General features: G+C 43.8%; 2 protein-coding genes and 1 non-coding gene across 3 annotated transcripts; 2 read left to right on the forward strand and 1 right to left on the reverse strand.

Moving 5' to 3' along the window:
• Positions 1-265: 265 nt before the first annotated feature.
• Positions 266-7,038, forward strand: TCP1 (t-complex 1). Its single transcript, XM_015858040.2, is given in 13 exon segments — positions 266-342; positions 345-395; positions 1,450-1,535; positions 1,898-2,026; positions 2,510-2,607; positions 2,895-3,005; positions 3,352-3,533; positions 4,127-4,253; positions 4,587-4,762; positions 5,123-5,246; positions 6,012-6,204; positions 6,373-6,536; positions 6,744-7,038. Coding segments are annotated over 13 exon segments (1,674 nt in total). The 5' UTR covers positions 266-323; the 3' UTR covers positions 6,958-7,038.
• LOC116653289 lies at positions 994-1,131 on the forward strand. Its single transcript, XR_004306858.1, has one exon. It is a non-coding gene; the product is annotated as a small nucleolar RNA SNORA29 (small nucleolar RNA).
• Positions 7,029-14,724, reverse strand: ACAT2 (acetyl-CoA acetyltransferase 2). The gene is made up of 9 exons (XM_015858041.1): positions 14,590-14,724; positions 14,343-14,477; positions 13,281-13,462; positions 12,460-12,577; positions 11,559-11,702; positions 10,333-10,455; positions 9,877-10,031; positions 7,927-8,037; positions 7,029-7,416 (listed from the first exon to the last, which is right to left on the reverse strand). Exons 1-9 carry the CDS (start codon positions 14,720-14,722, stop codon positions 7,249-7,251), a joined length of 1,269 nt encoding a protein of 422 aa, XP_015713527.1. The 5' UTR covers positions 14,723-14,724; the 3' UTR covers positions 7,029-7,248.
• Positions 14,725-15,781: the final 1,057 nt, after the last annotated feature.

The raw sequence follows: 15,781 nt of genomic DNA on the forward strand, positions 1-15,781 counted from the left end.
CCTCTCCTAATGGATCCCAGGACCCCCAATACACACGGGCGTAGTCGTTGCGCATGCGCAATGCAGGCCTCACACCGCCCCCAGCTTCTAGAACCTCCTAGAAGCGCTGCCGCCTCTCCTTCGCTCCACTGGCTTTGTTCACGCAGCGACAATCACGGCTCGAGGCTGCGCTGCACCGCGCCCCGGATTGGGCGGCCGGCCATGGCCCCGCCCCTCGGCGCACGGCCGTGTGGGGCGGAGCTCCCGGCATCCCATAGCGGCCCATAGTTGGCCATTGTGCGGCTGGGCGCTCTGTCTGCTTCTGCCGCCGCGGCTGTGGGAACATGGCGGCTATGGACGGACCCTGGCCGTGTTCGGGAGAGCGACCAGCGGAGACACCATCCGCACGCAGAACGGTAACGGCCGCGGGGAGCGTGACGAGCGGGGAGAGGTAGTAACATGGCGGCGCCATGTGCTTCACCGCCATGGGCCTGCCGCGCCGACAGGGCGGGCGGCCACGGGGGGTGGGGGGAGTACCCCCTGCAAATAGGGCCTGTATGATGCAGGGATGGGGGGAGGTGGCACCTCCGGGTTAAGCTCACAAACATCACCGTCCTTGGAGTGTTCAAGACCAGGTTGGACGGGGCCTGGGCAACCTGATCTAGTAAAGCTGTTATGTTTGGTGGCCCTGCCAGGCAGGGGGATTGGAACTACATGATCCTTGAGGTCCCTTCCAACCCGGGTCATTCTGTGATTCTGTGATCACGCGGTGCTCGGGGTTTTGCCGTACAGGCTCCACATCCCGGGACTGCCTGTATTTCTGACAGTGTGGAAAATAAAAGCAGCTGAGGAGTTGCCTTCTGTTGATCGTGAGGCTTGTACTATTCTAATGTACGTTGAAGATCCAGATTGCCTTAATCAGGCTGATTTGCTCGATAATGGCAGCTTCTTTCCAAGAGCTGCTCTAAGTAGTTAGGCTGTTTGAAACTCGAAGTGAGGGCCTGCACTGCAGCTCTTCCCATTATACTACCGCTTTTTCAATCTCCAGAGGAAGTGGCTATGCTTGTGGGATAGAGCAAAAACTTGCCACGGTCTGAAGGAAAAGGTTGATTGTATCTTTTTTCCTATATGAAGTTGGCAGAACATCACATGAACAAACTTCTATCTTAGGTGTTCCATTATCATTTAAGTGCCTGACTGGCCCTTCACTTTTGACTTATATAACTTCAAGTATTTTATAGACCTAGCTGAGGCAAAGAGATGTGTTATTAGTTGTTATACATCTTACATTATACGGTTGTACCATGGGTCTGTTTCTATGTTGGTACTGCATGTATTTAATACTGCTTAATACCTGCAAACCAAACCAGATTGAAACATGATCCTAAGTTAGTTTATCTAAAGTTTCTGAAGCACAGATTTCTCGTTGTTTTTGTTTTCTAAAATCTTTTTTTCTTCCCATTTATGCAGTTACTGCTGCATCCGCTATTGCCAACATTGTGAAAAGTTCCCTGGGGCCAGTTGGGCTGGATAAGATGTTGGTGGATGATATTGGGGTAAGTGAGCTAAGGGGGAAATGCTAGGAAGCTTTTAATTCTTGTAGCAGTGCTTCCACCTAGAGTAATTCCTTGGTCTCATGTTCATGTACCTGTTTGGTCTTTGTGTTGTGTGGAGAGGAAGTGGGAGGAGGGGAATGTCAGTAAAATAGTACAGTCAGGTAGTTCATGTTGTATTGCTTCCATTATTTCTGCCCTGGTAACAATGGGTCACTGGGTTACAAAGAAGCAATAAACCCTTGTTATAAATAGCCATCTCATAAAACGTTACAAAGAAAAATTAATGATGTGAATGTTGTGAAACATGACAGGAAAAGCAACAGACATATATTCTGTACTAATACTTGATTTCTAAAAACTAGGATGTGACCATTACTAATGATGGTGCAACCATTCTGAAACTGCTGGAAGTTGAACATCCTGCTGCGAAAGTCCTGTGTGAGCTGGCGGACCTACAAGACAAAGAAGTTGGTGATGGAACAACCTCAGTGGTATGGAGAGAGTTTCATAGGCAGATGCAACAAATGTCAGTGTTTCGTGATCTCAGGCTTTCTTTAAAGTGGGCTGTAGAAGAAAGCAAGCACTTGTGAGTTTGTTTCATAGATGGTTGTTTCCTCATGCACTTGGTATGCTGGAATGGAATTTGCTCACTGTTTATTCACTGCTTTTTCCTTTGTCAAAGTTGAGGATAATTGCTGAATTGATATTGATATCTTGCTTTCTAAACGCTGAGAAAGTAAAATGCCTGAGGGTAATGGGTAAGAATGTTGAGTATAATAAAATGTTTCAGGGAATTGAAAACACCAGTGCTGTTTAAAATTGGGTGACTTTCTCCAAGCTCAGAAAACACGGTTTTAGATGTTTTTGCTGAGCAGACATTGAACTATTGGGGATTATGCTTCTTTGCTGTACTATAGCAAGTAGTTGTTTTGGTTGTATGGAATACGTATGTTTGGTGTTTGTGTTTCAAACAGGTGATCATTGCTGCAGAACTTCTAAAAAATGCCGACGAGCTTGTCAAACAGAAAATCCATCCTACCTCCATTATTGGTGGATACCGACTTGCTTGCAAGTAAGAAACTGATAGAATTGAAGTATATTGCATTTTCCAGGTACAATAACTGCATGCTTCTTGTTTATTTCTGGTTTTATAATTGCGTTAGTGAAGATTTCTTTGTGCAAAATGGATGTGCTCATTTCATTGTGGTTTAAATTCTGTATTTGTGTGCTGTCCCATAACAATGTCCTTTTAGCGTCTGAGAAGAACAATTGATTTAATTTCTGTGTAACCGAGGGGATGAGTTTTTTGTCTATTGTAGGGGTGGCATTTTTAATTGATGTTGTATCTTTATTCTACAGGGAAGCAGTTCGCTACATCAATGAAAACCTTGTTATTAACACAGATGAGTTGGGCAGGGAATGCCTAATTAATGCTGCTAAAACATCCATGTCCTCAAAAATTATAGGAATGTATCCTTTAACTTGGTTCAGTTGTTTAAGTGTTTGGAGAGCTTGATCTGTTAGGCGGCTTTCCTTCACAGCAGCAGTAAAATGATAAAGTATTCTCCCTTTCGTACCGAAGGCGTAAAAATCATTTCACTGGTATTGCTATGGGAAGGCATGTTCAGAGCTTTCCAAAATACCTGGATAAGGACACCATAATAAGGATACTTTGAGTTCTAAAAAAATATATATATATACTTAAAATACAAGTAAATGTAAATGAATGTAACAAAGTTAGCTTTTTTTTTTTTTCTCCATTCTGTAAGCATGTCGGTAGTTTTCATCTTCAGTTTTAACCTTAACAGCATTTTAGTGATGGTGATTTCTTTGCGAATATGGTGGTGGACGCTGCAATGGCAGTTAAATATACAGACCAGAAGGGGCAGGCTCGGTATCCAATCAACTCAGTTAATGTTTTGAAGGCACACGGCCGCAGCCAAAAAGAGAGCATTCTTGTGAATGGTTACGCTCTGAACTGTGTAGTGGGCTCACAGGGTAAGAACTCACTGTTTCATAGAGCTTTTGTGTGAATTTGGTGCTTCCTACTTGACTGCATTGGTTGTGGAACTTCAGGTTTTTCAATTCCAGAGTGATACGAGAAAAAGGAAGAAATCTTACCACTTCATAATAGTTTCTAGAGTTTGGGAGATAGTAGGGTACTCAAAATATTTGTAGCTGTTTGTTTTGCTGGGTGTTGACATGGTAACCCTGCAGTCTTTGAGAATACAAGTACCTCCCTTTTTGGGAGCCAGTGTCAGTTTTTATAGAGGTGCTACATTTAATAAGTTGTCTTGCGATTAAGTAACTTTAAAGTATGTGAAACTGATGGGTTACTTATTGTGGATGTTTGTGTTTTCAGAATAGAAATCCATTTAAAGGAAGCTGAGGTTATACTAGAGACTTGAGAAATGTATTTCTGTCACTGAAGTCTCCGTTAGTAGTTCTGTATGCTCAGAACTGGAGATATAAAAAACAAATTGAATAGGTACCTGAAATGTCAAAGCAGTGCTATTTTGTAATGTGAACTTGAGAGTGTGTTAACACAGTTTAACAGCAGCCTTTTTCCTCCTTCCCTTCTCTGTCCCCAGGTATGACAAAGAGAATAGTTAATGCAAAAATTGCGTGCCTTGACTTCAGCCTGCAGAAAGCCAAAATGAAGCTTGGTGTTCAGGTTGTTATCACAGACCCTGAGAAGCTGGACCAGATAAGGCAAAGGTGTGTGTAAGGTTGAATAGCAGCCAGTGGGATTGCAGTGGATTATTTGATCTCTTCAGTTCTGGTGGCTTGATGTAATTTTGACTGAATACAAGCGACAGAAGTGTTTAAAAAGTTGATGTCTCCCAACAAGTTACACGCATTAATTGGGAGGAAAAAAGTTTATTTCTGGAGGCAGGGCTTAGTACTGAGTCCAGTCAAAGAAATCCACGTATGCTTGTGTAGTGGCTCCTTCTTGCAGAGCTCTGCATAAAGATCTCAATACATTGGTTAATGGAACTTAATTGCAAGCTCCTGAATCTGTGTTTGTAATTTTTTATATTGCCCTTGCAGAGAATCAGATATCACAAAAGAAAGGATCCAGAAGATTTTGGCCACCGGTGCCAACGTTATTCTAACCACTGGAGGTATTGATGACATGTGTCTGAAATACTTCGTTGATGCTGGTGCCATGGCAGTACGAAGAGTGGTAAAGAAGGATCTCAAGCGTATCGCTAAGGCATCGGGAGGTATGTGGGTGTGAAAATGCTTTTCAGGTACAATCTGCTGTAACTCATCTTGGGAGTACGGCTTCTTAGCCATGCAGGCCGTGCAAAGAGAGGGTGAGGACAGCTGAGCCGCTCTGTGGTGGTACTTAGAAAAATAAGTGCTGTAAAAATGGAGCCAAACCAGCAGCTCTGACAAAATGCAGTAAGTCATTGCTGTGTGAAAATGAACTTTTGCTACCTGAGGTGCTGTTGATTTCATTAATTTTGCTCATTCTGCTTGTATTTATCTTTCTGATGTTCTTTCCGTGTGCTGTTTCTGGAAGCTGGCAAAGGATGTATTGGAACTGAATGCTAATTTCACATCTTGTTTGTTTGTTAAAGCAACCATATGTTCAACCCTTGCAAACCTTGAAGGTGAAGAGAGCTTTGAGGCACTAATGCTGGGACAGGCAGAAGAGGTGATTCAAGAGAGAATCTGTGATGATGAACTGATCTTAATCAAGAAGTAAGGACCACCTTTAGAGTACGCATTTTTGTGCACGGTTTTCTCTTGGATATGAGATGAAAATCTCATTTATTTGGTTCCATTCTGTTTCGGTGCCATGAGTAGTTATAAGCATGGGAAAGAGTAAGCTTAGAGTCCACTGTATAGGAGAGGTGAAAGTAACAGTATTTCATGTTGTCTGCTGGAGCTGGACAGCTGTTACAACAGATTGCTGGATAGATAGGCTGTACTTAACATTTGGTTTGTCATAGTTTCTTTAACAAGAGCACAGTTGCATTACTGACCGCTTCTGATCTCAGTATTCAACTTACTGTAGTCTCTTTCTGTAGCTGTTTCTGAGGGAATCAAATGTTCTGGCTGTGGCACTGAAGCAGTTGTATGACTGTGTGTACTGCTCATGATCTCACTTAATGGCTGTGCAAAGAGTGCTCTGCTTTCTCCTGTACTCTCCCTCCTATTCCACAATTGTCCTGAAACCAGAAATGCTGCATTGATTGAAGTGTCTGTTTTTTGTGTATCTTCCTCTAAAGGACTGCATCTCAATATAGGTTCTTACCTATTAGAACATAAACTAATGTATATTGACTGAGTATGTCACAGTAGACTTACTATGCAGTGAAGCATAACAGTAGTAAGGTAGAACTTCTAAAAGCTGAAAAAGCTCTGGCTCCACTGAGCTTGTTTTTATAAGAAAAATGTTTAGCAAGAGGAGTTTTGATTTGTATCTCTTTCAATAAAACTGTCTTTCATTTCTTTATTCCACAGCACGAAGGCTCGTACTTCAGCATCCATCATTTTACGAGGAGCTAATGACTTCATGTGTGATGAAATGGAACGGTCTATACATGATGCTCTCTGTGTCGTTAAGAGAGTACTGGAATCCAAGTCTGTTGTTCCAGGTGGTGGTGCTGTAGAGGCAGCGCTTTCAATATATCTTGAGAATTATGCAACAAGTATGGTAAGTCATTTTAGAGGATCATAAGAAAACATGAATTACTTTTTCTGATGGTTAGACTAAACATGAAAGATGTTCTGCATGGTTTGACCTGTTGTCTTAGTTGTGGCTGTGCTTTGTTTTTTAACTCCCTCAACAACGGCTTGTTTTGAAACTTTGTTCTCTTTGTAGGGATCACGTGAACAACTTGCAATAGCAGAATTTGCAAGATCCCTCTTAATAATTCCAAATACGCTGGCAGTAAATGCTGCTCAGGATGCTACAGATCTCGTTGCGAAGTTGAGAGCATTCCATAACGAGGCTCAAGTGAATCCTGATCGCAAAAATCTGAAATGGCAAGTATCCCTAGGGCGGTGGGTGAGTTGCATGGAAAACTATTCTGGCAGCTTAGGGAGCAAAATGGTGTAGGTTAGAATTGAAGATCAGAAGAATTCAGCTCCATATCTGTGTTACCAGGACCTAGTACTAATGAAACAGTAGACTCCAGATTGATTTCTACTTTTTCTACCTTTCCATCTGATGATAAGAGTTCTTCTTTCCAGGATCGGTCTTGACTTGGTCAATGGAAAGCCTCGTGATAACAAGCAAGCTGGTGTCTTTGAACCAACCATGGTCAAAACTAAGAGCTTGAAGTTCGCAACAGAAGCTGCAATTACTATTCTTCGAATTGATGATCTTATCAAACTGCACCCTGAACCTAAAGAGGACAGAGGGTGCTATGAAGATGCGGTTCACTCTGGAGCACTTGAAGAATAATTAGGCTTTATTTATGTTTATCTAACTTACACTTCCCACTCTTGTAACTGAAATGTTAATAAAACAAGTGGTTGAACGCTGCTTTTTCTTTTATTTTTTTGCAGAAAAATTTATTTTGAGAAGTGGAAACTACTGTGTAGTAATCAGGAATCTGTAGTTGATGAGACAATGATGAACAAGCACAAAAAGCATTGTAGTAAGCCTCTGTAATTGCGGGGAAAACAAAAACATGTAATTAAGTTGCATGATTAGAAGGTTACGTTGGTTGGTAGTAAGCTGTGAGGCAGCTGCTCATCTCTCGACACACATAGCTATTCCCATTCCTCCTCCTATGCAGAGAGCAGCAACACCACGTTTTCCGCCTGTTCGTTCCAGTGCGTGTAGCAGAGTCACAAGGATGCGGCATCCGGAGGCACCCAGAGGGTGGCCAAGAGCAATAGCTCCACCTTGGGTGTTGATCTGAATGAAGGGGAGAAAAAAAGCGCAAGGTCAGGCTCAGAAGTCATTTAGCTTGCTCGAGTATTGACATCAATGACATCACTGGGTATAGTCTCCAGCAGTGACTAAGGTCACGTGCTCCACAGCAAGGAACACTAGATCTGGGTGTAAAGGCTGTTACAAATTAGTATTTCTTCCCCAAGGAGCCCATCTTGTAGTCCATTTTTATTCTCTGTAGCTGTTAATGGTAGTCACTAGGGTGAACTTAGGGAGCAGAGAGTAATAACTGAAATTCTTAGCATTCCTGGAAGGAAACTGACAAATATGTTTCAGTCTTAGTTGCATACACATCTACCAGAAGAAAGCTGTTGCCTGGTCCAGTAGGAAACAATTTGCCTGCTACAAAGCAGGCCTACAGCTGAGTAGATGAAGGAGATGTCTTAATGTGATACTGACTATGGTGCTGTTCCACTTCAGCTCTGAATACAACCCAAATGGAATCGAGAAAACAAGACCTTATATGTTTATTACCTTTTCTGGATTTACTTTCAGTTCTCTTGCTATTGCAATCGAGAGTGATGCAAAGGCTTCATTAATTTCAAACCAGTCAACTTGGTCCAGAGTCCAGCTTGCTTTCTCAACCTGAGAGAACAAAACAGAAGCTTTAGTAGAAGCTTTTTAATGTTTTCCTCAGCACCCGAGGAAGCTCTTCGTGAGACTCCTATCAGTGATACAGATTCACCGCTATTAAAAATCTGAAGGAAAATGCTTTTTTTCCATAGCTATGATTCTCTTGAGGACAACTGACATCATTTCATGGTGTCAATCAAAAAAATAAAAGTCCAATGTGTTTGCTGTTGGTAAAACATCCAGGTTAATGTTTGACAGCTGTCTGTGTTAACAACTGCAGGGAGTCAAACTGTGCATGGTGCCCTTAGTGGAACAAATAATGTTTTCAGAAGTACCTTTTAGTTGATTAAAAGCAAGTTTTTACAAAGACAAGCCTGATTTTGTTAGAGATTCCGAATGGCAAACATGGTTTTTGAATACAGGTGTTTCATTCCTGAAATGACCATTAATGATGGGTGTTGGGTAATAGCTCCGCTATCCTGCCTTTGGTGAGAAGCTGCCACTCAAAGCTCTCAAGGTGCCATTTGAGAAGACAGTTTGATTAATGCTTTCACACAAGAAACTTGTGGTTTAATTCCCTACTTAGGTACGGGCTCAGGCATGTTCTCTGTATTTAAATATTTACATCCACTGGCTGTTTCTAACAGCAATGCTTTATCAGCAGAATCACTTGCAACAACGTTTTGCAACCAGCTAGTCCAACTGACGCATCTCGAGTCAAGGATGAAGGCCTCTTTGTACTGGATACACGCTGGGTAAAAGAGCCAACCTCCTGAGAAAGTGATAGCTTTAAGGTTTACTATGTTGCAGCACTAAAAAGCACCGTCCCAGTTTCTCTGGAGAGTGACTAAGCTAAGAAGTTCTGAAGCAAACTAATTGGGAGGGTGGGAAGTATTTCATTAGGCACCCTATTACAAAGTCCATATTAAGTGCCCTTTTACAGAGTATTTTAGGTAGAGCTAAATACATGTCCACGGTTGCCTATCCCACAGTATAAGCTGAAAATGTGTATTTGCATGTACAAAAAACCCCCAGCATATATGGCACTGATTTGGAAGAACAGGTCGGATTAAAAAATGCTTCCCATTAAAAGCCACAGAGGCTGTGTGACCACACTAGATTTCTGTGTTACTAACTAGGACATTTCAAAGACTAACAAAATAAGGTCTGCACAGCAAAAAGAAAACTCAAAAGGGGAATACTAAAGGAGATACATCCTTATCAGCTGTGGGAGAGAGCTCTCCTCCTTGACTTCAATAGGAGTTCAAGAGCAAAGGGTTGCCATGGGCTACATCTGTATAAGCAAGCAGCATGGTGCCACAGGAGGTTCTCATAATAGAAGCACTCAGGACTGGACACAGGATGCCTCAGTGGAGGTAATACTGGCTTGAGCACATTAGATGTGGTTCTGGAATGCACCTTCTTGATTAGTTTCATGTGGATGGAAATTGAGCTTTTACAGAGCAGCACTTCTGCAGGGCAAATCAAATCACAAAGGGCATAATTGTATTTGCTAAAGCAGATGCACTCACTGCTCATCCTTCCAGCATGCACTACTGCAAACACAACTAGGCAACAGTATGAACATTAACCTGGCCAGACAAAGGATCAGAACCATGCTGTGGCAGAACTAAGTCATCTCCAAATTAGGGCAGTATACTCTTCCATTAAATTTGATCTTCACGCTCCTAGGTGATCAAGGAGGCCTATAAACCTGACTACATTATATTCTAAATGCTACGTTTACATCTACAGATTCTTTCTCAGTGAGTAGGCATCACCAGAAAATGAAAGGAAATTACAAGTTGTTTTTTCTTTTAGTAATGGATAGACAGATGAACAATTACTTACAGCTTTCTTTATTGCTGAAATGGGCCCTACTCCCATTATAGATGGATCTATACCAGTCTGAGCCCAAGATACGATCCGGGCCATAGGCATAAGACCTCTCCTAGCAGCTTCAGATTTCTTCATTAGTATCACAGCTGCAGCTCCATCATTTAAACCTGTGAAACAACAAACAGCTGCTGTATGTTTGCTGGGTAACCGCAATCAAGCATTGCTATTATTGTCCAAATACTTGTGTTGCTTCACAGAAAGCAAGCAAGCAAACAAAAGACATCTCAGGAAAGAAGTCCTTCTCCACAGTTCTATTTGAGTTCTACATATGTTGTCAAACACTGACACTTCCTTTAAAGCAGATCTAGCAATGACCACACAGTAGCCACACCTCTTCCATGCCCTTCCTTAAGCTACACACAGCTATTACAGTTTTAACAGCTATCAGTTTTAACCCGACTGACCAACCTGAAGCATTAGCTGCTGTTACTGTCCCGGTTCCATCGGTCAGAAAACAGGGCTTTAACTTTGCCATTGCTTCCAAGTTGCTCCCATGTCGAGGGTATTCATCTGTTTTAACTTCTATAGGACCTGCAAAGCAGAGCATTAGGTTCACAGGAGACCCTGGTCACATGTACATACACCTTAAACGCAGAGCTGACAGAACCAATAGGGTGACTGGGAATTGATGCCATAGTCCTTTTTACCAACAAATCAGTGCACATTAAAGCTCCCTCCAGCTGCTTCTGGCAGGACAGGCAGCTGGGCTTTGTGAAATGAATGCTAACAAGCAAAATACTGTCTAGCTGTACAAAAAAAAGCATTCATTGTTATGGCTCTTCCAAGAAGGCGGCTATTGTAGGAATATCATTGGAAACAACAGTCAAGTAACATGAAACAGTATCTAAACTGGTTTCAGGGAAGTCCTGAAGGCCTAATGTCAGAACTTCTCCCACAGGAGCTACTCAGTGCAAACACTGAACAACTGATTCATCATTTCTCCATGAAAAATTCAGGATTTGCATCCAGTTCACAAAAGGGTTGGAGGAATTGCCCTATTAGATATTCAAGACCCACCTGGACACCTACCTGTGCAGCGTGATGTAGGGAACCTGCTTTGACCAGGGGGCTTGGACTCGATGAACTCTAGAGGTCCCTTCCAACCCCTACAATTCTGTGATTAGGCCTTTGGCTCACATGCTATAAGAGGCCTGCTTAAATCCTAAGCAAACCTAAAGAGAAGCACATCTAATGCCCATAACTGGACCTAGTTAATTAGCAAGCAATTCTAACTGCTGTTTACTGTATATTTTAGTCGGCGGTCAAGACTTGCCATATCAAAATGACTGATTTAAGTTTTCTCTAACAACATGAAAATACTGATTTTAATACAGCATCCAAAGTTGAGAACCTATGTTAAGCACAACATGGGCCTGGACTGTAATTACTTCTCTGGTAAAACAGACAGCAGTAGGATTTGCATAGAGCTACATTTGGATATTCTACATTTGCATTGCTTCTCTCTCATTTCAAAAAATAAGGGTTGGAAATTGGAAAAGAGAGCAATGACTTACAGACTTATGGAACCACTTACACAACAGGCTGCCTAACCGGAAAACAACTGATTAGAAGAGACATAGTAGAAGACTTTTTTTTCCTTTAAAATGAGCTGCAGTTATCCACTTAACACCTACCTTTTTTGGAAGGCACAAGAACAGGAACAATTTCCTTTTCAAAATAGCCAGCTTTCTGTGCTGCCTCTGTCCTGTTCTGTGACAGTACGGCAAGTTGGTCTTGTTCCCCTCTGCTGACTTGCCACTGATTGGCCACATTTTCAGCTGAAATTAGAATACAACGCAGATTACTGACAGTACCTCCTACAGCTGTAAGCTTTAAAGTCGAAAGCACACAGGTTGTCATTAATGTTTGCTGTAGAAGGCGGCTAAACTCACTGAGCAGTTTTCACTCTGACTTCTTGTTTTGGTTGCTCATGATTCTCTGCTGTATTTCATTTTGCGGGTGTACATTTCTGCACAGGGTCTCCTCCCACTGGTAAATCAAGCTAAATAGAAACGCCAACAAGCTTTTCTAATTGCTTATCTGGCTCAGATCAGATCTCTCAACAAGCAGTTGGCTGACTATGCCATCCAGGACGCAATAACCTAAGGTTGCAAAACTACATGCATCCACAGTACATTTCACCTAATTCCTCCCCACTGTGAACCTGCGCGGCTGAGTGTTTCAGTTAGGAATTAATTTGGTTACTTTTTCTGAAGTTAATTTAAATTGCTCAGAAGCAAAAGAGGTGCAGTGAGATGAGTTGCCAACGGGCATAAGCCAAACAGTCTGAATGTGTACCCTTCCAGGTCAATATTTTATTAGGTAAGATAGAAAAAATGAAGAAAGTTCAAAAAGGTTGTTTTACGTGCCAAGAAAAAATGTCTTCAACACATTTCATCATTAGGGCTTGTTCTCTTTTGACTACAACTTAACGATAGCTTGAAATTTCTTACCACAGAGTTCTGAAATTTACTAAGCATGAATTCTCCCACCTTCCCAGTTAAATGTTTGGTTTTCAGGACTGTCACCACTTACCAGTTATACCCATATGATACTGATAAAAAGCGTCTGTAAGGCCATCATGGATTATAGTATCCTGCAAGGAAGCCTCTCCCATTCTTACCCCAGCTCGCATGTGAATTGTATGTGGAGCCTGCAGGAAGGTATTTCAGGAGGTGTTAGATTGTTTCTATCAGCGATAAGCAACTAGCCAAGACAGCTGCAGGTAGCAATCCCAGCTCAGCTTTACTTCCCACAGAGTCCCTTATACACATACCCCTCCCGCCCCCAAAACCACCCACATTAAGTCCTTTTCTCACACTGCAGGATAGAATGAGAAATAAGGGGAAAATTAGGGTCCTTGGCCAGCCAAAACATGGGGTTCTCCAGCTGGCTGCTCTGTCTCTCCTTCCAGGGTCTGATAGCTGGCATGGTGTTCGGCCTGTGCATTTTTCCCAGGCATCAGATCACCAAGCAGCGAAGTATTTTCTCAGTACGAATTACTTATTGACTGATCAGTCTGCAAGTGAGTAACATTGCCAGTTATTCATTCTTCAAGCCTCTCACAGCACAGAAACCTTCTCTCAATGCCAGCTGTTACAAGTAAGTAATTCATCACTATGGGGCCAGATGGCAATTAAAGTAGAACTTTAAATGTAGCGTGTGTTTGCACAGCATCTTTACAGTATCTACAGAATCATTAAATAAAAGCTACCAAGTCCACTTTTACATGTGTAAATTCACTTTCAAGTGCAGAAACTGCCTCCAAAGCATTAACCTTGAAACACCTGGTTTCAACATCACTTTACTGCTGTCCTCAGTAAGCCAGAAAATGAGAGTGTGATCTCTTGCTTTACCTTGCTCATGCTTTCCATGCCTCCTGCGACCACAATACTGGACTCTCCCGTCATTATGGACTGCGCCCCCAGACAGACCGCCTTCAGGCCAGACCCACAGATCATTTGACAGCTCCATGCCGGCACAGAGTAAGGGATTCCTGCTCCAACACTCGCCTGTCGAGCTGGGTTCTGGCCAGCACCTGTAAGAACAGACAGGAGTTGACTTTGCACACTCTTGAAATGAATTATAGTTCTTGCCACTTTCTATGACTGTACTCCAATTCCCTCGAAATGCAGGGCTTGCTCCTATTATCAGTTGGTAGATAAAGCTTCCAGCAGTAATCTGTGCACTGCAGCTCAGTTACCTCCCTCATTTCATGGGCCATTTGCTACTGATATTGCAGATTTGCAACCCTGCTTCTGACTGTGGGTGAGATGAAGCATTAACTATTGAACGTCAAATCATAACCAACCTGTTGTACATGTATAAGACATGTGTTCACTGTGATACTGCTGCTGCTAGCTGAAGAGTTTCTTTGGATGTCTTCTGCATGTTAAGAATAGACAGTTTCTCCTATAAACTCCCTTGAAAACCAAAAGCGCATTTATGCAAGGTCAGCCACAAAAGCTCCCATTCTTGCCTGTAACCTTGATGTAGAGAATAGGAGCGCTACATTCAGCTACAATGTTCTTCATCTACATCTCCTCCAGGCCAAAGTTGACGCCAGCCCTTTCACGTGCAAAAGAATGGATAAAGTGGACGCACCACACAGTAAACTAAAAACATACAGAAATCCAAATCAGCTTTAAACATGATGTTAAACTATTCATTTCTTTTATTTTCGTCCTCTTGTTTAAAGCACAACCTGCCCGGTGATCTTACTGCTTAAACATCACCAACCGCACCTAAGCGACCAATTTCCTCCCTGCATAGTTCCTTCCTCAAGGGACCCATCCGCAAGCAAATACGGGATGCCGCATGTGGGTCCTGGGCAGCCTTTGTCCCGCAGCGGCAGAGCCGTCGCCACCCACCCACGAGAAGCGACGCCCGAGGTGAGAACGGGAGCGGCCGTGCCCTACCTGCGGTCAGCACCTGGCCCAGCACCACCTCCGACACCTCCTCGGGGCCCAGCCCGGCCCGACGCAGCGCCTCGCGGATCACGGCGGCGGCCAACTCGTGTGCGGGCAGCGCGGACAGCGCGCCGTTGAAGGAGCCTGGAGGGGAGACAGGGGAGAGAGGGGACAGCCGTCACCGCCCGCAGCCCCGGCCACGCCGCGCCCACCGGGCACCCGGCCCCGGAGGGACACCCGCGGCCCGTCCTCTCACCGATAGCGGTCCGGACGGCCGCGACGAACACGATGGGATCGGCGCTCATGGCGGCGGCGATGGTCAGCGAGAGTCTGCACGGAGCCGGGACCGGTGCCGGGGCCGCCCCTCGCGTGTTGCCGGCGCCGCCCATCGCCTGCTGCAGGGCGGGGCGGGCCGATAGAGGGACGGAGGCGGTGGGGGCCGGGCACCGCCGGAGGGAGCAGGGCTAGAATGGAAGGAGGAGCCGACATCGCCGATCAGCTTTGAGGAAAGAAGGGTGGGTGGGCTGAAAACAACGGCCTGTTCATAGCTGAGCTTTCCAGTCCTTATTCCTTCCCGTGCTGAGTCACGGCCGATGCTTTGCAGAGCAGTTTCCCAGCGTCAGGATACCCCGATGATAACTTCTTGGTACAGGCGCTAAGGGAGCTGAGGAGGAAGGTGTCCTTCTGGATTAGTTGCTTGTAAATGGGTCCCATCGTTGAAGAGGCCATAGACAGCCATCGTGGCCAAAGGGACCACCATCAAATAGCCACGTTGGAAGCCTTTGGTGATAGGATGCTTCAATGCTTCACTGGGGTGTGGGTAGAGCAGACTTTGGGCTGCTCAGGGAACTGGTCAGCAAGGTGCCCCGGGAAACTGCTTCTGAAGGCTTTGGGATCCATCAATGCTGATAAACTTACAAGAACCACCTCCTAAGAGCACGGGAACAGGCAGCTCTGAAATCATGTGTTAGAAACCATGCAGGTGGGGCAGAAGGTTGGCTTGGCTGAGCAGGGATCTTCTCGGGCTTAGGTGGAAAACTCCATCTCCATGCCTGTAACTAGATGGGTAACTTCATCATACAAGGAGACATCATAAAAGGAGACTAAGATAATTAAAGTTAGTTGACCATGGGAAGCCGGATGGTGTAATTGTGTAGGATTTCAGCAAGGCTTTTGATACTGTTTTTCATGGTATCCTTCTGAGCTAGGCAAAGACATAATGTGATGGGTAAAGAATAGGCATTTATTAGAGGATGACTAACGTTGGTGTACAAAGGTGGCACTAAGATACCCAGTTTATCAGCTGGCCCATATACCAATAACGTCACTCTTCACACAATATTTGATTACAATTTGAGGTCATCAATGCAAACAGAACATCAACAATGTAAGATGAGCAGGTACACAAAGTCCAAATACACTAATACAGCTAAAGGGAGTTTTATGGG

The sequence above is a fragment of the Coturnix japonica genome, chromosome 3 (assembly GCF_001577835.2).
Source record: "Coturnix japonica isolate 7356 chromosome 3, Coturnix japonica 2.1, whole genome shotgun sequence".
NCBI classification, from domain to species: domain Eukaryota; kingdom Metazoa; phylum Chordata; class Aves; order Galliformes; family Phasianidae; genus Coturnix; species Coturnix japonica.

Bases quoted from the DNA above. Each gene is read 5' to 3' on its own strand.
- ACAT2 (XM_015858041.1), bottom strand. From the start codon at position 14,722: ATGGGCGGCGCCGGCAACACGCGAGGGGCGGCCCCGGCACCGGTCCCG. The intron at 8,038-9,876 runs GTAAGTAATTGT...TTGTTCTCTCAG, and splicing joins TTTCAGCAATAAAGAAAGCT to GTTGAGAAAGCAAGCTGGAC. The intron at 7,417-7,926 runs GTAATAAACATA...CCCTTCATTCAG, and splicing joins TGAAAGTAAATCCAGAAAAG to ATCAACACCCAAGGTGGAGC.